The following is a 25,000-nucleotide window of genomic DNA, read 5'->3' as shown; positions in this document are numbered from 1 at the left end:
TACAGTAGAAATTGGTCAATATAGTAATCATTAGTAATGAAAATTTGGCAAATTTAATAACCTACATGGAACGGCCCATCAAGAACTTATTTACTTTAGACTTGAACACAACCATATTGTAGTCAGCCGGAAAGCAGGAAAACGGAAGACAATTCCACAGGCGTGCAGTTCTAAGAAAGAAGCTTTGTTCATGGAATCTACGTTTAGGTTTAAGCACAAATAAAGAGTGATTATTGATAGTGTTTACAGCTAGACGAGTGTTTCTTGTGAAAGTTTGGCGAGGGGGGACCATAGATTGAAGCTCAGTTGGACACTTTCCATGAAAATAACGATACATCAGAGACAAACTCGCAACATCTCTTCTGTGAGATAGAGGTTGCAAGGAGGAGAAAAGGACATCTCCTACGAGGCTACGAAGTCTATTTTGAACTCTATCAAGGCAGGACACGTCCTTTCTAGCAGCTCCTGCCCAGATGTTGCAACAGTATTCCATCCTTGGACGTACCTGGCTCTTATATAGATAGAGAATAGCATCAGCAGTGAGATATCTACTGGATCGATAGAAAGATCCCACCATTTTTCTAGCGGCCTTGGCAACAGATTTGATATACGTGTTCCATTTAAGACAGGAGTAATGGTCAAGCCCAGAAGCTTGTCAAAACTTGAGGCCTCCTGAAGACGAGAGCCATTCATTTCAATTGATGACAAATGTGGATTAGAATGTTGATGATGTAAAGAGAGAAGCTTGGTTTTAGATGCATTAAAAGTAACCAGCCACTCCTTTCCCCATTGTACTACGTGCTCAAGATCAGAGGAGAGAGAATTGGAGAGAACTTGGTCGTTTAATGTCTTAGATGTGGTACCATAAATGGTAGTGTCGTCAGCATAAATGTCTACTAATGATGTAAGGATATGATTTGGAAGATCATTAATGTAGATCAGGAAAAGAGTTGGGCCCAGGATGGATCCCTGAGGGACACCGGCATTAATACTGTGAGCTTCTGATTTTTGCCCCTCAACTACTACTCTTAAGAACCTATCAGAAAGAAATGATTTAATAATTAAGAAGACTTTTCCAGCTATACCATAGCTAGCGATCTTATGAAGTAAACCTTTATGCCATACCCTATCAAAGGCTTTAGATATGTCAAGAGCAATTGCCCTAGAAAGATTGCCACCGTCGAGAGATTTGCTAATCCTATGCAATATAACTGTAAGCACATCTGCTGTACATCTAGCAGAACGGAAACCATATTGAGTGTCACTAAGAAGGTTATTTTTGTTGAGATGTTTGATTACTTCTGTATTTAACACAGATTCTAGCAACTTACTCATGACGCACAGGAGACTTATTGGCCTGTACTGAGAAGGGGATGAGCGATCACCTGAATTCTTAAATACAGGGCATACTGATGAGATTTTCCAGGGAGATGGGAAACTATTCTCCTTAAGACAACGTTTAAACAGTTTTGTAAGTATGGGCGCTAGTTCAGGTTGAAGTTTTTTGAGTACTATAATTGGAATACCATCAGGGCCAGTTGCTTTACTCGAATCAAGGTTTTTGATTAGCTTCGCAACATCACGTACAGATATACGTATATCACATAGCGTGTTTTCTGATACAGGAGGAAATATTGGGGGTTGGCGGTCTTGGTCGCAAAGGGTAGAATTAGCTGCAAAGTTCTTGACAAAGAGTTTATAATATATATAATGTATATATATAATATATATATATAATATATATATAATATATATAATATATATAATATATATATATAATATATATATACTATATATATATATCGTGATTGAGGCAATTGGAATCATCTCAAATAACACAAATATCCAAGATGGGAAACTAGACAGACCTGACATAATTGGAAGTTCACAGGCATCTATCATCCTCGGAACAGGCCATATATTACGGAAAGTGACATGTCTCTAAGCTACGCGTAGCTGCATTGACATGACTTCAGAAAACTCGGAAGCACATCAAAGGACTCAGAAGAACCTCTTAATGATATGAACTTTGCTTGTGGAAAATCAAGAAATAATTAAGAAAAATAGATTTAATTTTTATAAATGTATCTACTTACTTTATATAGTTATTACTTTTATATAACTTTTAAATAAATTTTACAAAATATTTTTTTACACATTTTGTATATAATTGTTCCCCATATTAGCTATATACGGTAGAACCCCGGAATACGATATTACAAATTAGTAACAAAATACATTAGACGATGTAATACACATTACACCTCTTCAAAATTGACCTTTAAACCACATTTTCGCCCTTCCCTCTTTACTAAATAATAACTTTGATATATTGTCTAGGCTGATTATTTCCTTACGAACACACCAATCAATTATCTAATATTTCACCATTTTTTCGTGATTCTTAGATATGTTACTAATTTCGACAATAATTTTTCATAATTCAAGCCCTCCTTATCCCCTTCCCCTTTACTTATATAATAACTTTGATACATTGTCTAGGCTGATTATTTTATTATAAACACACCAATCAATTAAATCACATTTCATCATTTTTCGTAATTCTTGGATATGTTACTAATTGCGACAATAATTTTTATTGTCTGGTCTGATCATTTCATTGCAAACACACTAATGCATTAAATAACATTACATTTTTCATAATTCCTGGATATATTACTAATTTCGACAATTATTTTTCATGATTTAAACCATCCTTATCGCCCTCTCTTACTAACATAATTACTTTGATATATTTCCTGGGCTCATTATTTTATTATAAACGCACAATCGATTAATTCACATTTAATCGTTGTTCATAATTCTGGATATGTTACTAATTTCGACACTAATTTTGATAATTAAAAACCCACATTATACCTCTCCCTCTTACTTATATAATATATTTGATATATTGTCTGGGCTTATTATATCATTACAAACACATTAATCAAGTAACTCACATTTCATCATTTTTCATAATTCTTGGATGTGTTACTAATTTCGACAATAATTTTCATAACTTTAACCCACTATGTCGCTTCCCCTTACTTAAATAATAACTTTGATATATTGGCTGGGTTGATTATTTCATTACAAACAAATCAATCAATTCTGGTATTCTCATAGTATATATGTTTCACCTATCTTATCCAATCCCGGGTGACGCCGCATATTCTGCTAATATATATCGTTAACCTATCTCATTCGATCCCGGGCGACGCTGGGTATTTTGCTACTATATAATAGCAAAATACCCACCTATCTCATTCAATACTGGGCGACGCTTTCTGATAGTATATATTTGCACATCTCATTCAATCCCGGGACGGACTTCATATCCGCCACCCCACTGTTGAAAATATACATTAAATAAAGTAATGTTTTAATCGTAAACTGTTTCAGCCATTTCCGGGACTGACTTTATATCCCCCAACCCACCGCTAGAAATATACATGAAATAATGTAATGTCTAAATAGTAAACTGTTTCAGCCATTTCTGGAACTGACTTATAATCCCCAACCCCTGTTGAAGATATACATGAAATAAAGTAATGTATAAATCGTAATTTTTTCAGCCATTTCCGGGACCGACTTCTTATCTCCCATCCTACTGTTAAAAATATACATTAAATAAAGTAATGTCCAAATCGTAAATGGTTGCAGTCATTTCCGGAACCGACTTCATATTTCCCACCCCAATGTTAAAAATATACATTAAATAAAGTGATTTGTAATGCGTAAACGGTTTCACCCATTTTCAGGACTAATTTAATATCCTCCACCCCACAGTTAAAAATATACATGAAATAAAGTAACGTTTAAATCGTAAACGGTTTGAGAAATTTTCGGGACTGACTTCATATCCCGTAATCCACTGTTTAAAATATACTTGAAATAAAGTAATGTTTAAATCATAAACTGTTTCAGCAGCTTTTCGAAAGCAATACATAAAAACATTAATGCGGTTAGGGATTAGACAACCATTGCTTCAACCTGAATTTCTGAGTGTAGTATCAGTTTCAGCATTCCAGTAACTTAAATCCCCCCTTCTTTGGTCTTGGTTAATGGAGAAAAATCCTTCATTACTGATACAATTTTTATTTTTGTTATTGACCAGAGTGCCCCTTTTGGGAGCTGGTTTCCCCCTAAATTTATAACCGACCTCATGTCCAATTCCGCCGTTGTGGGGAGGCAAGTAAACAAAAAAAAATAATCAGAACGGATATTTTCCAGGGCATTTTATAATTAATCAGAAGTGACATTTCCAGGGTATTTTGTAATTAAATCAGAAATAACTTTTTCCAGATACTTATTTAATATTAAAACTTTGTTACATTAAACATAGTACCTATTCACAATGCCTTCACACGGGACAGATTTAGACACCAGGGTCGTTTTTTAATGTGGAGAAAAAATTGTCTTATTCGTAAAGTATTTCTCTTCCACTGAGAGAGAAGAAATTGAAATGTAGCACCTGAAGAACATATACTACACTTTGATCTTAGCCAAAAGGCCAAGAAAGACAAATCATTTTTATTAGCTTTGCCTCAACAGCGACACCATTTTTTTTTTTTTTTTTTAATATTTCAATTTCCTTTTTCAAGGGTGACAACGTTTATTTGAAATATTCCACTTTCCTTTTTTTAGGGATGCACAGCATGATAACGTACAGAGCGATAAGCGTAATAATATAATGATAATAATAATAATAATAACAACAATAATAATAATAACAATAATAATAACAACAATAACAACAACAACAATAATAATAATAATAATAATAATAATAATAATAATAATAATAATAATAATAATAATAATAATAATAATAATAATAATAATAATAATAATAATAAGAAACTGATGAAACAAGAGGAAGAAGGCGGCGAACAATGTAGAAAAATAAAAGCTAACAGCAATAAATTATGTTTCAGATTTTTGTGTTTTTATTTGGATTATTCGGACTAATGTTCTGCTCCTATATTTTATTTTCACAAAGTTTCAGTCGATGTAACCCCCGACCTTCTGTAAGTGCCTCTTGCTAAACTCATGAATCTATACGGAATTTCAAACGATACCATTCATTTAGTTCTCGAGGGTAATTTGTTCTTGTTTCATCAGTCATGACCGGATAGAAGTCTTAAGTAGTCCTTAGTATCGTCTGTACTGAGGATGAAACCTTAAGACTTCAGAAATCGTTCACACATAACTGGTTATACATATCACTTTATCCGTACGCCACGAGTCAAAAATGTTGACAAATTGTCATAAATAATATTAGATCAGAAAAGAATATCGTGGAATAAAACGAACTGGAGATCAATTGGGACGTAAGCGACGCGAGGCGAGAGTATACAAATCGTCTTGTGCTTGTTTGAGAATCGGTAAATCGAAATAGCTTTATATTGGTAACTGACAGATTGGCCAGTTCCATTTCTAAAGAAGCTTCCAGGAGGCAATGGCGATCACTACGATCGGTTCCACAGAAGCTTTGCTGCAATTGCATCTCGAATATGGCAGGCGAAATGCTAATTTATCAGCGAATCGGAAAGCCGTGTTATTGTCTGTGAGAGGATTGGAACAGAAGAAGAATGAAAGCTGTCCATTCCGAAGACGAAGCCATGTAATCGTGTCTGAAACAAGTCGACATTTACACGTTATATATTTGTATCAAGAGTTTCGTCCTTTCAGGATTTTAGCCAGATTTTTCCATTGGTTTCCTGGTTATCGTAAACATTTTTATTTCCTTTATTACCTTTGTTTTTCTTTCTATTTATTTCATTCGTTTACTTTGTTCAATTTTCTTTTTCTTTGCTTGTTATTTCTTTCTTTTTTAATTCATTCGTTCGCTTTGTTCAATTTTCTTTCTTTTTCTTTGTTCTTTCTATTTTCTTATATCTTTCATTTGGTTTTGAATATGACCTTAAACTTTATCCCATGGTGAGGCCCCAGTTTGCGGGCTTTGGAGAGTGTGGAGCCACCTTTAATTGCCATTGCTCCCAGGTCCACTCTGACCTAGAGTGGTAGCAATTGTTATGGTCCCAACTATGGGTTAAATAGAATCCGACTTGAAAAAAACAAATATATTCTATTAAAAAAATTTTCTTCAAAATCTTTGGATTCAGCATTAAATAACCTGAAAAGGGTTGATATGCCGTAAAACAAAAACAAACAATATCTTTAATTTGTTTAATTTGTTCAATTTTCTGTCTTTGTTTAATTTTGTTTCATTTTGTTTTTTGTTTCCTTTTGCTTTATTTTCTTTCTTACTTTTTCCTTTCTTTGTTTCTATTTCTTTCTCTGTCTTTTGTTTTTTTTCATCATTATCTTTGTTTTTGTTATTCTCTTTTTTGTTTAATTTAATTTCTTTATATTTATTTTTTCTCTTTGTTCTTTCTTTTTTCTTTCATTCGTTATATTTTTTCTTTTTCTTTCTCCTTCATTTTCTTTTTCTTTTTCCTTCATTTTCTTTTTCTTTCTTTTTCTTTCTTTCTTCTTTATTTTCTTTCTTCTTTTTTCTTTTTCTTTCTTCTTTTTCTTTCTTTTTTCTTCTTTTTCTCTTGTTTTATTTTATTTTCTTGCTTTCTCTCTTCATTTCTATGTTTTAGTGTTTCATTTTCTTTAAAATATAAATTTATTCACTGGGTTTTATTTTTTTTACATCATATACTTTATCAACATTTTATTCATTTTTGTCGACTTCTAAAACTTCCTCTATTCGTTTATTAAAAAAAACCCATTCAACAGCTCTTTCAATTAAAAAAAAAGCATGCAACATCTCTTCCAATAATAAAAAAAAATTCAACATCTCTTTCAATAAAAAAAAAGCATGCAAAATCTCTTCCATTAATAAAAAAAACATTCAACATTTCTTTCAATTAAAAAAAAACATTCAACATCTCTTTCAATTAAAAAAAACATTCAACATCTCTTTCAATTAAAAAAAAACATTCAACATCTCTTTCAATTAAAAAAAACCCATTCAACATCTCTTTCAATTAAAAAAAAAAGCATGCAACATCTCTTCCAATAATAAAAAAAATTCAACATCTCTTTCAATTAAAAAAAAACATTCAACATCTCTCTCAATTAAAAAAAAAAAATCAACATCTCTTTCAATTAAAAAAAAACATTCAACATCTCTTTCAATTAAAAAAAAACATTCAACATCTCTTTCAATTAAAAAGTTGTTAAAAATATTTACAAATTTCTTCAACAAAAATGTCGAATATCAGTTTTTGTAATAGCTTATTCAGATATATCGAAATATAAATATACATACTTCTCTATTTTAGTCTATTCATATATACGAGGTGCCTTCAACAAGTTTCCGTGAAACTCTAGTCCACTTCGAAGTAATCTCCTCCAGCTGCAATACACTTGTTGTACCGTTCCAACAACTTCTGGAAAGCCTCATGGAAGTCCTCGTGTGTGAATGTGCCAATGCTCCTCGCCACAGCCTCTTTCATATCTTCAATTATCTCATAACGACACCCTCAGAGGTTTTTCTTGAGGTTAGGGAATAACCAAAAGTCACATGACGCAAGGTCTGAATGATAAGGAGGGCGAGGAATTGTCTTGATACCCATCTTGGTCAAATAGTCTATTACAAGGATGGAGTTGTGGATTGGTCTTCAGTTCCTCACGAATAATTGTTTTCATAGTTCCCACACTGACATCAAACTGTGAACTTATTGTCTCTATCGACACACGACGGTCCTTATCCATGAAATTCTTTATTTGACCAATCAACTTTGGTTCTCTGACTTCCTTACTCCGTCCACACTTCTCATTATCCTTCCTAAACTCACTGCATTTCTTGAGTCTCTTATGCCACTCAAAACTGATACACGATTCATGCAAAATGGTCCAAAATCAGTCTGAAGCATTTCATAAGTTCTGTGGCATTATTCCAAAGTTCAAAACAGAATTTTATCGCATATCGCTCTTTTTAAGTGTCCTTACATTCAGATTTACGATGTTAAATTCACCAGCTGTGACAATCAGACTTTAGTAGGGTGTATTCCGATTCCTGCCATAGCTGTTCATTTGAACCTGAAATCATAAAAATTAGTCAGTCATCTCCTAAGATGTATAGCAATAACATACTGAATTTTCAAGAGTCTACGGCAAATTTAAATGCCTGTACAAAAAAAGCTTGGTAACTTATTGAAAACACCTCGCTATCTACTTAAATATCTATCTTAATCTACCTATCTCTTTATATCTATCTATATAGCTCCGTCAATTACTATCTCCTTGGTCTATTCGCATCTATTTATTTCAATCTATCTTTATATATTTCTCTTCATTTTATAAAAGTTTTACTTTTTTGTTATATTGTAAACGCTTTGAATTGTTTCATTCTTATCTATCTTCATTTTTTTCTTTCTCTCTCTCTCTCTCTCTCTGTATGGAGAGAGAGAGAGAGAGAGAGAGAAGGAGAGAAGGGAGTAGATTATCGGTTAAGATAGATTATAAATGATTAATGGATACTCATTCCAGTATTCTGTCTGTCTATCTATCTATGTGTTTATGTATATATGCATTTATACGACACACTCACGTTGACACACCGGTTCTCGTAAGATAACTGAAGTTAAGCAACGTATGTATGTATGTATGTATGTATGTATGTATGTGCTCTCCGCTTATCTCGGCATATTTTCCAGTTGTCCTGAACCTCCACTTGCCACTGATATTTTACAACGCCGATACAGGAGAATTGTGGTTGGAAATCGCGTAACTCTTGCCACAAAAATTCCACGCGCAGGCACCCTTGGATTGGGTATCCATAGTCTGTCAAGATTGAAGGAAGCTACTCTATCTATCTATCTATCTGGCCTGATGGCATATTTCCAGAAATATTTTATTGTTGCATTACTTTCCCTGTTTTCTAGACGGTGATAGATGATTTGGTGTCCCCGACGAAACATCTTTCAACAGATATTTTAACTGAAGAAATTTATCGCATTCTTAGACGAATTATTAATTATTATTATTATTATTATTAATATTATTATTATTATTAGTCGTAGTAGTATTATACGTAGTTAGGCATAAGAATGACAATTTTCTGTAAAAAATACGTTTATTTATTTTTAAGAATATTCCACATACAAAAGAAAGAAATAATTACAATAAATAAATATTGCACATATATTTTTTAAATAAAAGAATTGTTCACATTGTACCACTTGTTTTCATATGAAATATTAATAATAAATAATAATAATAAATAACGCATAATATTATATATTATAATACATAATATCTGCTGGAAGATGTCGGGGACACCGAATCATCTATCACCGTCTAGAAAATAAGGGAGGTAATAGAGCAATGAAATGTCTCGAGGAATATGCAGGAACCCCATCTATCTATCTATCTATCTATCTATCTATCTATTTATCTATCTAACCATTGTCACGTTATAAAGGTTACATTCTTTCAGACATTCGTCCTATTCTTTTCTAAAAGGTTTATACTGTCTTTCAATCTTTTATGAACTGCTCTTTTCCCTACTTTTTTGTCCGAGTTTTTCAAACAGCAGCAGCAGCAGCAGCAGCAGCAGCAGCAGCAGGAGCGGATTCGCAACAAGAGCATTGGCCATTGTGGCGTGCGAGTCGGGAACGTAGAGTTGACCAACTCTGACATTACGACACAAAGCGATTCTAATTTTCGACAAATTCACCTTTTATGCTTCGTCTGAATTCGTTAAGTTACGGAAAGTGGCCATTTCGTTGCCGAGAGTGAGGCTTCCGGCGTAGGTGTATGCACGTGCATGCGTGCACACACGCAGGTTGGCAGTTTAGGTAGGCACATGAAGAAATATATATATCGATTGATTCGAAGCACTACGCATTCAGATGGAAACTATCTATCTATCTGTCTATGTGGCTTTATTTGCCGCTTTAGTTGTCAGATATATATCGATCTATCGATGTCTGTCTATATTTATGTACATCAGCAGTCCTTTTATTACCTATGTATACCTACTTCATATGCTCTCATACACACACACACACACACACACACACATATATATATAGGTTTATCATTAACTTGAAATGTACTCGGTAATGGATTAAAAGATTTTCGCATAAATAAAGTTTATTATAATGAAAAAGACTTTTTTTTAATTTTGTAAATTTTTAAAAATTCAAGCTCAATGAATTACTTTTATTGGGTTCCAGAGCATATTTAGTGCAATAAAATAATTCGTCAAGTTACAAATATCAAGTTTTCTCAGTTGGTCATTTATTACTTTTCTAAGGGTATCCATTACAATATTGTTTCATATTGCCGCTGACAAATCTGTAAACTTATGTTATTGCTGCATATTTAGTCACGTACTCATCAGATGTTTACCTTAAATGTCTTATTATAATACCATTTTAGAAAACTTATACGGTTCATGATGTAACCGGCCACACTGTGCTCTTCCTTCTCAATTACGAAAATTATTGACCATAATCAAATGGTCAACAGAAAAAAACTAATATCTGTTACTTTTAGGTGTCTACATGGATCGATCAACGTTTCGACATTTCAATGTCATCATCAGGACTCAAAATAAATCTGGCAGTCAGCCAATAATGTTAAAATAAAATTGTCCCAGAATGCAATCAACAATCAGAATGCAGGAGATAACTGCCGCCAAATTACTTTATTATCGATTTATTGGTAGGTACTCAATCCTGTCTTAGGGTAGTTCCAGGTATTAGAGAGAAATTTAAACACGTAGCAGAGGGAACTTGAATGCCTACTGGAGAAGACTGGAATACCTACTGGAAAAAAAAAACTGGAATACCTACTGGAAAAAACCGGAATGCCTACTGGAAAAAAAACCGGAATGCCTACTGGAAAAAAAACTGGAATGCCTACTGGGGAAAACTTGGAATGCCTACTGGAAAAAATTGGAATGCCCACTGGAAAAAACCGGAATGCCTACTGGAGAAAACTTGAATGCCTACTGAAAAAAACTTGGATGCCTACTGGAAAAAAAACTGGAATGCCTACTGGAAAAAAAACTGGAATGCCTACTGGAAAAACTTGAATGCCTACTGGAAAGAACGTTAATGCCTACTGGACAGAACTTGAATGTCTTCATATGACTAACCAACATTGGATTTTACGAGGAATGGAGCATCCTCTGCAAGTGATGTTATCTCAAGTAATTGCATTAAGGTGGATACACCACCTGACGAGATGAATTCTCGAAGTCCCGTAAGACCAAGTAACTACTAGAAAGATATACTATAAATATATTTAAGTGGTCAATTGGGGAGAGGAGAATTAATATTCTTAACTTCTTTACTACCTCAGTGTTTAAGAGTTAAAGGAGAACTTTAATGGAATATTCGAATATCTATGTTTCTCATATAGAAATCAAGTGTTAGCCACAGGAAGAAGGGGGATTTGATTTTTGAAAATTTCGACTGAATGAAAAAGAAAAGCTTTTTTTTTTTTAATTTTAGACAAATATACAAATGAATGCGATATGAAAAGTTCTAATTGTCCAATAAGAATATACATTAATTTCGTGCTTTACCGTGAATGTATAAATTTCAGAAATTGACACATCGGCGAAAGTTACAGCTAAAGTGAGTTTTTTAAAGAAATTAGATTAAAACCAAAACTGCAACGGTTGCTCCAAAAGTAAAGCTTCCTATACATTTTCTACTCCAAGCGTTGAAGAGCTACACAGACGAGAGTAATGTCATTATAACAAGTGCCGTTTTGTGTCCATAAATTTATTTTTCTACATAGTAACCATCATTCGCTTTGGATTTTTTTACAGGAATTAAGTGACACATCTGCTTCCAACTCACATCCATGACAGAGATTGTTTTCTTAGAGTCGCCCACTGTCAATACCCGTAACAGAGAGATGAAACTTTCAGGTGATGAATGTATAAATTGGGTTATCATAAGAATGAAATTTGCAATCATCTCTGATCCATTCGGGCGGAATAAGCAAATACGAGGCATTACTTTTGAGACGCCCCTCGTATTTGATGAGGAAATAAATTTATTCATTCATTTCGAATGAATTAGATGATTCTATTGCTGGCATAAGTTTCCCTGTTATATTTTGAATTTGAATTCTTCGTAGAAAAACATCGAGTACATATGAGTGGAAACATGTGAAGGTAGCCAAGTGAGATTGTTTCTATGGGATGAACTGGATTCGAACTTAGCACACCCAAGTTGTTAGTCCGTGTTAATTGAGCTATCATACCCCTACCAGGTAAGTAAATAGGAAAGCTCTATCTGTCTAGTCATTTATCCCAGCAAACAATAAAGATTATATATATATATATATATATATATATATATATATATATATATATATATATAATGACAAAAGCTCCATATTCCAAATTTCAGGTCCAGGATATGACCTTAAACTATATCCAATGGTGAGGCCCCATCTTGCGGGCTTTGGGGAGTGTGGAGCCACCCTTTAATTGCCATTGCTCCCAGGTCCACTCTGACTCGGAGCGGTAGTACCTGTTAGGGTTCCAATATGGGTTAAATAGAAACTGACTTAGAAACAACAAAATATATTCTACTAAAATTTTTTTCTTCAAAATAACTGAATTCGGCATTAAATAACCTGAAAAGGGTTGATATGCCGTAAAACAAAAACAATCAACCAACCAACCAACGAACCAACCAATCCCAATTTCAAGATGTTGTCCACCTTATCGTTTATTTTCTTAAGCTTGTTGAAAATTTCATATCTTGACAACACCTGTTTCGTAGCACATAATCATTCATATAATAATTATGTAAATTTTTTTAATTTATAACGCCTTTATTCATCAGCACTCATCAACTTAACAAAAATAAAGGATTATGGGCAAACTAGCCCGACAAGCAACAAAATGACATGCATTAACTATAGATGTTCCATGATGCTGAAGAACCTTCTACTCTGAAGTTTCTTTTGTTGGACTGCTAGACTTACGTTCCTACATCCTACTCCCCATACTGTACTAACTTCTAGAAATTTAAATGTAATGTGAAAAACATCTTACTACTCTACTTCCGACTAAAAGCGTTACTGTAGGTTGCTAATTCACCCTAGCTCATTACGTCTCAGTGGCAATTTGCCTTGTTTGAGGTGAATCCAAAAACAATACTCCAACACTCAGATTTTAAGTTCCAAAATATCTAAAAAATAAATAATAATTGATTGTACTTAGTTTAACATCTTACTGCAGTTTCATGGCAGAAATTATACTGAACACTATATCGGTTTTGCAGTAAAACTGAAAAATAACACCATACACTTGACTTCGCACACACAAAAAATTTGTATATATTATGTCTGAATAAGGAATTAGAAATCCTAAACTTATAAAAACTCAAAGCTTTTTAAACTGGAGAAGCGAAAAAAGCTATATGCACAGAATAAATTGATATATATATATATATATATATATATATATATATATATATATATATATATATATATATATATTAATTTATAACTACTTCATTTACTCACATAAATTTAATATACGAAAGTATAGATTTATGCGTAAACTTTAAGTATTTACTTCAAAAGTGCTCAATACGTAGGTAGAGCTAGTTAGTAATTTATAAAATATATATGGCGATTAAGCTACACTGAATATCCTGCGTTTCATCCACTGTAGGATTCGTCAGGCTTATCTGTTCGTAAGCCTGACGAATCCTATAGTGGATGAAACGCAGAATATTCAGTGTAGCTTAATCGCCATATATATTTTATAAATTACTATATATATATATATATATATATATATATGTTTAATACAGGTAATAAAATAAATAAGTAAAAATAAGTATATAGGGTAAATTTGAACAAATAAATTAGTGAAATATAACATTAAATTAGTACAGTTTAAATTCATAAAATATAACAAATAAAATGATTATAATATGTACGGGAGATAATGCAGTATACTTTTAAAGTGGAATAGCGTCTCTTGCACGAAAAAGAAAATAAACAAACGTAACGAAATATTGAGTAATGAAAATAAAAAGTCAATTAATTCTAACTAAATTTTATTAGTTAATAGAAATCTGTTTAAACGTAGAAATATACCAAATAAAATATTTATTGAGTATAATAAGAAGGTTAAGTCCGAAAATATATTCACATTATACGAAATACGTTAAATAGTGTAAACAAATTCTCTGAATTAAAATTGTTTTCGTATAAAAACATAAATACACACATTCTAGATTTAACAATTGTTAATTTCATCGAACACTATTAACAATTTAAAAGTATTTTGTAAGATGTTTTACTATTAATTATAACAATATGACCACATTATATTAATAGGTTGGTAAAGTGTGAATGGTTGCATTAAAATCAAAGATGGCGTAAATATCATAAAGCACACTTGCAACTACTCTTCCGATTTATTCGGATTTATGTAATCATGACCATATTCTTTTTATTTTCTTTTCAAGTTTATTTTTCTGATGATGAAAAATCTTTAAAAAATAACATAATAATTATATGAGTGTTTCTGCAGAAGAGGTGCTGTTAATAATTGAACATTTTAAAATGCTGAAAGACTCATTAACCCTTATCCTCGAGTGGCCTTCCAGCTTTGTAAAAAAAAGCAAACAAAAAAACTCAGTAAGATGAATACATCTTGGAATATAGACTTTTGTCATATATATATATATATATATATATATATATATATATATATATATATATATATGATTAGTTTTTTTGGAAAAAGAATTTCAGCAGAGTGCTCAATTAAAAGGAAAATCCAAATTTTAAGAGCGTACTTATATTTTGTGTACAGAAAGTTGTTAGTTGAGACAGGTCATTGGTACCGTCGGTTTCAAGCCCGATAATAAGGCCCGTTTAAGGTATCCTTATCGAGCTCTCTTCAGCCAATATTCGTCTCCTATACGACGAATATTGGCTGAAGTGAGCTCGATAAGGATACCTTAAACGGGCCTTATTATCGGGCTTGAAACCGACGGTACCAATGACCTGTCTCAACTAACAACTTTCTGTACACAAAATATATATATATATATATATATATATATATATATATATATATAGGGCTCCTTCAGTCTTTAACAGACTATGGATACCCACGAAGGGGTGTCTGCGCGTGAAATTTTTGTGGCAGGAGGTGCGCAATCTCCAATCAGACATCTCCTCAGTAGACATTGTTAAATGCCAGAGGCAAGTGAAATGTATGTACACAATGACTGGGAACAAATGCCGAGATAAGCAGAGAGCACATATATCGCCAAGAATTCCCAAATGGTCACCCATACCGTACTAACCAGGCTCAACGTTGTTTAACTTTCGAGATCTGACGAGAACCGGTGTCTCAACGCGATTATGCCATATATATATATATATATATATATATATATATATATTATATAAATATATTATATATATATTATATAAATATATATATATATATTATATAAATATATATATATATATTATATAAATATATATATATATATTATATAAATATATATATATATATTATATAAATATATATATATATATTATATAAATATATATATATATTATATAAATATATATATATATTATATAAATATATATATATATATTATATAAATATATATATATATATTATATATATATATATATATATATTATATAAATATATATATATATATTATATAAATATATATATATTATATATATATATATATATATATATATTATATATATATATATATATTATATATATATATATATATTATATATATATATATATATATATATTATATATATATATATATCATATATATATATATATATTATATATATATATATATATATATATATATATATTTGCAATAAACAAAAATAACAAGAAGGAATAACTTCATATTTGTATTTTTTTGGGATATTACAATTGTTTCGACATAAACCAGACATTTTTAATTTCTAAGATATATATATATATATATATATATATATATATATATATATATATATATATATATGTGTGTGTGTGTGTGTGTGTGTGTGTGTGTGTAGTTACAACAATGTTACACATTGGTAAGCAAAGGTAATTGCGATTATCAGTGTTATTGAATTGAAAATATTTCAATAAGAGAAAAAGGAATGTTTGGAGAAAAAGTTTGAATGGCAAAAATAATTACTTTTAGGAAATTAGTTTTCATGTAAATACGTGATAAAGCTCAGGTCACTGATTCATTGTGCTAAGTCGCAAATAATTAAGTAGTTACATAAATAAGAATGGCACCGTTACTCAGAGAATAGAGCAGTTAGAGTCAGATCGAGTCTGAGAGTTTGAGTCGAAAGTTATGGAAGTATTCGGCTGAGAACACAAAAGACGTGCACTCCGAGAGCAAAAGAAATGGCAACAATGAATAAATGTTAAATGCGTGAAAGATAATTTGTTTGCCATAAGTTTTCAAACGAGAAAATGATTTGCATTTTTTAAGAGCACGTTTAGAACGATGTGTTAATGTGTAGCGACTACAAAAAGGTATGTGCTCCTTTGTCTGTTCATGAACTGTTATATGTCCAGTAAGAACTGTATTTATATGTGTAATGTATATGCGTAAGCAGTCACACAAACATAGCGAAGACGAAAATTATACACACTAGAAGATCACACATATTATCAGATAAATACACTCAATACACTAGTGACAATCACAAGCCAATATAAATATTTACATATGCACACGTTATATAAACTGGCTATATAATAATAATAATAATAATAATAATAATAATAATAATAATACAATTCACACTAATATGACACTATATTATAAACTAAAAATAAGAAACCGTATCTAGTACACCCAGGTTACAACAAGGTGGTCTTATAATACACAAGGAAAAATGATTCACCCTCTTCAAAAACGAACCAAGAAATATGGAAATAAGTCATCCGATCTTTGCCTGATAAGAGCTTGGAAGCTGACTGGTAAAAGCCGGCGGAAACAACAAGAAGTTAGTTAAGGGGCAAATTTAATAACACATGTATATATACAGACACATGTAAACATGCATTAGCCTGGCGAGTCCTTATGAACATGAAACGCAAAAATTTCTGTGTAGCTTAATGGCCCCATATATTTTCATAACTAATATATATATATATATATATATATATATATATATATATATATATATATATATATATATATATATGCACAGTTTTGTTTGTTGATAGTTGTGATTTTTAATAAAAGTTTTGAAACACGAAGCAAGCGGTAGTAAAAGGTATTACATAAATACGCGCGTTTTTTGTCTCTTTGTAATTACAATCTGACAATGGCAGACAAAGAGAGCCGCCATTTTGTATTCTGAATCGTTGGTAACTGAGCATTTCGGGGTTGCAAACCGACACGTGACAACGAATCGATTTTCAGCATCCGTTTTTTCAAATAGCTTTTTCAAAAACGGATGATATTTTCTTTTCGCTGTGGTATAATTATCTTGGTTAATGATATTTTAATTTTTTATTTCCTTAGAGGATTACGTTTCTGCTCGTTGTTTGTCGATTCATTTCATTGACAGGGGATGAAGAGGATGAGGAAAGTGAGGCGACAAAGAGGTAGCACAAGACAATGGGGATAAGGCGAAAGAAGAATGGAAAGAATAGGACACGAGGGAGGAAATTTACGAGAGACAAAATAATAGAAGCCAAGATGATGTGGAATGAAGTAAAAGAAATAAAGAAACAAAAAAGGGGGAAAAAATAAAAGGAAAAAAAAATATTGAAGATAAAGAATGAAAGGGGAGATAAGGCAATTAAATATGAAGATAAAGGAAGAGTTTAGAAAAGAAGGGAGAGGCAAAAGAAGAAGGAAAGGAATGAAATAATAAAAGACTATCAAAAAGAGATAAAAAATGGAAGAAAAAAAGAAAAATATTACAAGAAATATTGCAAATAAAGACTGCAAGGGGCGATAAGACGATTAAATGGGAAGAAAAAGGAAGATTATAGAAAAGAGGGCAAAAAAGCTAGAGTAAAAACGGAGACATCATCATTAGTAGTAGTAGTAGTAGTAGCATTATTTTTATTAGTAGTAGTAGCATTATTATTAGTATTAGTAGCAGTAGCATTATTATTAGTAGCATTTTTATTATTATTATTAGTAGTAGCATTATTATTATTATTAGTAGTAGTAGTAGTAGCATTGTTATTATTATTATTAGTAGTAGCAGCATTGTTATTATTATTATTCGTAGTAGTAGCATTGTTATTATTATTATTAGTAGTAGTAGCATTATTATTATTATTAGTAGTAGCAGCAGCAGCAGTGGTAGCATTATTATTATTATTAGTAGTAATAGTAGCATTATTATTAGTAATAGTAGTAGTATCAGTAGCAGTAGAATTATTATTATTATTAGTAGTAGTAGCATTATTATTTTATTATCATTATTATTAGTAGTAGTAGCATTATTATCAGTAGTAATAGTAGTAGTAGTAGTAGCACGCGTAAACAGAACCAAAAAACGAAAAGTAATATAAAAAATGAATAAAAGAGAAGGAAACATGAAAAAAACATTAAAAAAAAATTATTAAAAAAAATTTAAATGAAACCAAAAAATAAGTTACGCTTGGTTTCAAATGTTTTTTCAAACAAGTTTTCGTCTTAATATCTTTATATATCCTTTTAAAGAGCGTTTTTCGCTCTATCTAATCGTTTAAATTACAATCGTTTTAAAACGCTTCACAACGTTGAATACAAGATAGACAAAATGCACGCCTGTAGAACTCTCTTCCGTCTGCCTGTTTCCCATCTGACTACAACTTGGAGGTCTTCAAGTCCAACATAAACAAATTCCTGATGAATAGCCTCCTTGAGTAAGACACTTTATCAAATCGCTAATACTAACGATTACTACGATACTATCCCATTGATTACTGTACACGCAATAACCCTTATCCCCGAGTGGCTTCCGGGCCTTGATAAGTGGTGACTACCTTGGTAAGAAAAAAGAAGAAAATTCGCACAACTTTTTCATTTCAATTTAAGCTAAGCCGACAAGCTGCCGAAACAGCTCGCGATATTAACGAAGCATTTGGCCCATGAACCACTACTGAACGCACAGCACAATGATGGTTTAAGAAATTTCGTGGCAGCGATAAGAGTCTTGAAAATGATCAGTCGACCTATCGGATGCTGACAACGATCAATTAAGAGTCTTAGTCAAAGTAAATCCACACACAACTGTTCGAGAACTTGCTTATGAATTAGATGTGACGTGTACGACGATTTCTAACAATTTAATAGAGATTGGAAAGAAAAAAAAATTGATAAATGGGTGCATCACCGATTTGAACGACAACCAAAATAAACAACGTTATGAAGTGTTATATTCACATTATGAACGCAACAAGAACGACCCGTTTCTCGACCGGGTATTGACTTGCGATGAAAAGTGGGTTCTTTACGACGACCGGCGACGCTCAGTTCAATGGTTAAATGCCGACGAAGCTCCACGACATTTCCTTAAGTCAGAGTTGCACCAAAAGAAGGTCATGCTGACTGTTTGGTGGTCTGCGATCGGTCTCATCCATTACAGTTTTTGCTTAATGCAGATGAAACTATTTCGACGGAGGAGTACTGACAACAAATGGATGAAATACATCAGAAACTTCGACAACAACACCCAGCATTAATCAACAGAAAAGGCCAAATTCTCCTCAAGACAATGCTTGACCGCAGATTGCTAAACCGATCTTGCAGAAGTTGAATAAATTGAGCTACGAAACACTGCCTCATCCGCCATATTCTCCAGATTTTTCACCTACCGACTATCACTTTTTCAAGCATCTTGAAAACTTTCTGCGTGAGAAATTCTTCAAAAACTAAAGCGATATCAAAAACGCGTTCAGCGACTTCATCGCCACCAGAACGCAAGATTTTTACGTTACTAACATAAATACACTTGTTTTTCATTGGCAACAGTGTGATGACCTGTTTGTGCTTATTTCGATCAATAATATTAGCTCGATCCGAGATATGTTTATCTGCAAGTTAAAAGTAAAATAAACGCAAGAACTTTCTTGTCAACCTGATAAAATAAGAAATGCAGAAATACGAATGATATTAAATGATATAAATTAAAGTATGAGAAAAGAATCAAACAATAAACAAAGATTCAAAATTCCACAAAAAAAAAAAAAAAATTATCACATTTATTAAGGACTTGGCACGGATATAAAATGTTCATATATTCTCTAAAACAAAATATACTAAACCGGAATGTAATTCTATAACACATGATCTTCGTCATCCTAGTAAGCAGAGGAACACTCGGATCCAAGAAAAAGAAAAATACATGACGAATATACTCGGTGAACTAAGTGCAAGGATGATACACACAATTGCATTTAAAGGATCGGTTAAAATCTTAAAAAGATCTATCGGTTGTAATGTCCGAGATAGCGAGTGAATATCTTGCATCCGGTAGGATTCCCCGTCCCCAGCTGCAACAAAATGATAAGGAAATTGGAAACAAAAAAGGGGTACTAGACTCATAACTACCCCAATAGTGTAATACTGCTATGGTTTTATTGCCGCAGAAATGATATACTATAATAGCATCCCCCCAACAACAACAGCAACAACAGTGCTGTAATCGTCTTATTACAACACCAATAGTATATTGCAGTAATATCCATAATAATACATCGATAGTAGAGGGTGTCCAAAAAGTTACTGGGGGGGGGGGATAAAAACCTTTGTCATTTTGCCATTAATGATTATTTTATTTTCTATTTCAAATATGTTACAGATAATATTTTGAAAATTTCTTATGGATAAGTATAGTATTGAACAACATACGCAAGTTGTGAATTTGTTTAACCAAAATCAGGGGCCAATCGTTTTGATTCAAAGAACTTATCGACGGCATTTTCATGTAAGAGATAGCCCAAGTGACAATACAATTCGAAACATTGTGCGCCGATTTGAAGACCAAGGAGCTATACTTGACCTTCCGCGAGCTGGCAGACCTTGAAACGTCGTCACAAATGAAAATAGGGAAAGAGCGCAAGAGAGCGTCGAGCAGCATCCTGAAACATCGATTTGACGACGTTCCACACAACTTGGGATATGTCGAAGCTTATTACAATTTTCTGCACAGTTTAAAACCCTTTCTTTATAAAGTGCAGCTTGTTAAACACTTGAAGCCTGAAGAGTTTCAAACAAGGGCTCAATATGCTGTTCAAATGCAAAAACTTATCCGAAATGACCCCAATTTTCTGCAAAAATTGATTATGTCAGACGAAGCCCATTTTCATTTGAATGGATTCATTAGCAAACTAAATTAGGGGCTCTGAAAATTCAAAGGGAATTCATCAAAAGCAGTTGCATCCCATAAAGTGCACTGTATGATGTGCAGTAACGGAGGAGAAGATTAGTGAACCTTTTGTTTTGAAGATCAAGACAAAAATGCTGTCTGTTACTGGAGAGAGATACCAGACTATGATTACAGACTGCCTGCGCACATAAATTGAAAATTATAGTTCTAACAAGATGAGGCAATGGCACATACGGCGGGAGACACTATGGAGCTTCTCAGGCAATGCTTTGGCGACAACATTATCTCTCGCTATAGCAATGTCAAATGGCCACCATGTTCCCCAGACTTGACCAGTCCCGACTTTTTCTTGTAGGAATAACTTTAAGAAAGAGTCTATGTTAAAACACCCCAAACCCTGCAAGAATTGAAAGAAAACATCGGAAACGAAATAAGGGAAGTTAAATCGCAATCCAGAGATTCTGCAATCTGTCATGAATAATGTTTTGAAAAGAGCACCAATATGCGAAGCTGATAATGGTCAACATTTAAAAGACATTATTTTTCATAAATAAAGATTTGTTTGAATTTTGAATTAAAACAAATCCCAATGTCTTAATCACATTGTGTTATAATTACAGACAAATATAATCAAAAATAATGTTTTCAAGTTCGAAACCTTTCAGTGACTTTTTGGACATCATGTATAAAATTACATCGCTTGCATTAGTCTATAAAAGCCTTAATTAAGTTGATATACTACGAGGCCAACCTTAACACTAAACACACTGTAACAACAGAGGTGTGTTATCTCTATCTTTACTATTAAATAAAAGGAACTTTATGTGTTTGTGTGTGTGTGAGTTCGTTCCCTATAGACTCTGCAACGGCTCGGCAAGTTTTTATGAAATTTTACACACATGCCGTTTACATATCTCACAGTGTTCTAAGGTAGGTTTTGTATAGGAATGTATCCGATAAGTATAATCGAAAAAATCAGATGAACGAAGAAACACCTTACGCAGCTTAACATCATCACAGGTGCATCTGAAAAGTTTTAACATCATATAAGCAGGAAGGCTCAGCATATGAAATCAACAGTAGGTTCTCTGATATGACAGGGGCGCGTTCGAAATGCATGTTTTTGTTTAAAGCACAAGTGAACCATGATAATTGACTTTTCATTTAAATATTAAATTCAAGCCGTTACATAAAAATAATTTTATCAAATAAACAGTAAGTTCTCTACAGTGCAATGTAGACTATAATATAGTGTTGACTAAATCACTGTGAGAGGCATGTGAAACTTCCTCTCGATGCACCACGATGGGTCCCCAACAAGAACAGGCAACAGCCGTTTTGATTGGAAAATGGAGGATTTCAACGATTTCGATGAAAGTAAATATCAGTAACTTTAAAATGGGAGTGTGAAACAGTCGTTGATCATTATCATTCAATCCCGGGCAACATCGGGCCTTCATGCTAGTTTTTAAATAAATATACTAACAAGACTTGTTGTGATAGTCTTATTATTTAATCAATTGTTTCATGCTCAAATAAGCGTAATCGTGAAAGGGTGATAGCAAGCTGGAGACAACATTACAAAACCAGCGATATCATGTTGAAATAACCTTCTTTCTCAGTCATATAATTTCGCGATAGATTCATTACTGAACCACTGATAACGTTATATACGTTACTAAATCGCTAGTTTCATGTCGAAATAGCTTCATGATAAAATCACTGGCAACTTGGTGCCAGCTGATCAGGCAATCTGAAGATATTTAGTTCTTGGTCTAAATGCATAAAAAAATTAACGTTACTGTTTTGTCTTTATTCTTTTTCTTTTTTTAAAACTCAATCATGTAGTGCAAAGGCCAAAACAACACAATCATTTTTTATTCTACAAAACAACATAATCAAACACCATGAATAAATATTTTAAGATATAAAGAACTTAAATACACACAAAAAATGTTTTCCTAAACGACCGGATTATTTAATAAATAACTCGCAAAGGGTTGATATGCCGTAAAATAAAACTACCAACCAGAATCATTGGCATCACATCGAAATAAGATTTTATTAAGTTGCATAATTTATAAGTAGCAAAATCGTAAATCACTGGTATTATGTTGAAATAGTTGGATTACTAAATCGTTAATGTATTTTGAATATGAAAATTTGCTTTCAGAAAATGCAGAAAAACTGAAAATGTTTTTTAATTTAGGAATTAAAATCACTTAAGAATTCGTTAAAAACTTCGCTGAACCCGACGAGTTTTATCAACAGCAATAATAATAGCAGAATTATGTTTACAAATTGCTTCTTTGCTGAAAGGAAAGAGAAAGAGAACTGGAAATGAAGCAACACTTACTTTTTCAATTAATTCACGCACCATCCCATTCCAATCCCCCGTCTTGTCGTTTGGAGCTCCGTAAGTGCCGTCTTTAACGATGTAAACCGTGTAATTAAACTTCAACTTCTTGGCGATCTCCTTAAGTAAGTCTATTGCAAAACCTTGATACTGTTTCTTCTCACCATCGCCGTTTTCGTCAGGTTCCAACATGGCGTATGGCGGTTCCTGCGACACAAGAATAAAATAAATGAATACAAAATATAAGGGATGAAAGTGGAGAACATAGCGATTGACAGAGAGCACCTTATTCAAGCGCCCACTTTCAAACTCCTATGCTTAAAAATTACAAGAAATATGAAAAGAACACATGGAAAATATTGCCAAGGCTGCTGCAAAGGATATGTGCTAGAAAATTACTCACACAAGAGAGTATCTAATATCTTGAAGAAACCAAAATTCGCACATGCATGAAGTATTGTTGTTGCATCGTCCAATAATCTTTCAGCCTTAGACAGGGTTAAAAAAGAGTCGCAAATCTAATAGGTTTCATACTACTGGCCAAGCTTCAACTTCTGTCGCATCGCCACGTTGTTGCATCGCTCTTCGTATTTTGCAAGTACTTTAATGGAATGTGCTTTGATTAATTCACCTGTGAGCTCTTTCGCAAAATCCCACTCTTCACTGGTTCAGATCCCTAGAAGCATGAAAGCATTCTACTCTAATAGTTCCTTCTCTCGGACTGTAAGACGTTGGAATTCCTTTCCTGTTTTCTGCTTCTCTGAATGCACTGACTTGTGATATTTGTTGCGCATTCAACGGCATAAATTAATAAACTTTACCGAGTATATATATATATATATATATATATATATATATATATAACCGTACACTTTATTTAAAACAAGATAGAATATGTATACATTATTTTTCTAGACAATAGCTTTTGGTGAAAAATACATAAGATTTGTGTGTACGTACGTGCTGTTGATCTTTGTGTGTGAACTGAGATTAAATATTTTTTTTAAAAGTTGTTTATTCATGTTTATTCATGACTGTAGAGTTTGTTTGATGATGATTTACATCTGTGCTTACCTCACTTAAGATAGTACACGAAAGTTCATTGCATTACAGCATCAGTTTGCGCGTGTAAGACACACCTGAAGCGCATGGCTGACGTGCCCAAGTCGCGCGCCATTTGAAAAAAATAGAGAGAAAGTTGATCTCGCCAACTATCGGCTGAAACATGCAACAGGGGCGATAATCGTATATGTCTCGAAAGTAAAAGTGTTGTGCATTGCGTCCGTGTGTTCT

General features: G+C 32.6%; 1 protein-coding gene and 1 pseudogene across 2 annotated transcripts in view; both read right to left on the bottom strand.

Moving 5' to 3' along the window:
* LOC145249442 (glutamate receptor ionotropic, kainate 2-like) overlaps positions 1 to 25,000 on the bottom strand; it is a 1,370,511-nt gene that overhangs the window by 153,474 nt on the left and 1,192,037 nt on the right. For both annotated transcript variants that reach the window (XM_080110999.1, XM_080111000.1), the window contains one exon: positions 23,708 to 23,914. In XM_080110999.1, the coding sequence (XP_079967125.1) occupies positions 23,708 to 23,914 (207 nt within the window). The remainder of the gene's footprint in view (positions 1 to 23,707; positions 23,915 to 25,000) is intronic.
* LOC145249854 (U2 spliceosomal RNA) lies at positions 4,414 to 4,529 on the bottom strand (annotated as a pseudogene).

Source organism: Euprymna scolopes, chromosome 28 (genome assembly GCF_053919585.1).
Source record: "Euprymna scolopes isolate OS-2025 chromosome 28, ASM5391958v1, whole genome shotgun sequence".
Lineage (NCBI taxonomy): Eukaryota > Metazoa > Mollusca > Cephalopoda > Sepiida > Sepiolidae > Euprymna > Euprymna scolopes.
Note: the sequence above shows the minus strand (reverse complement) of the source record. Positions and strands in the feature narration are given on the sequence as shown.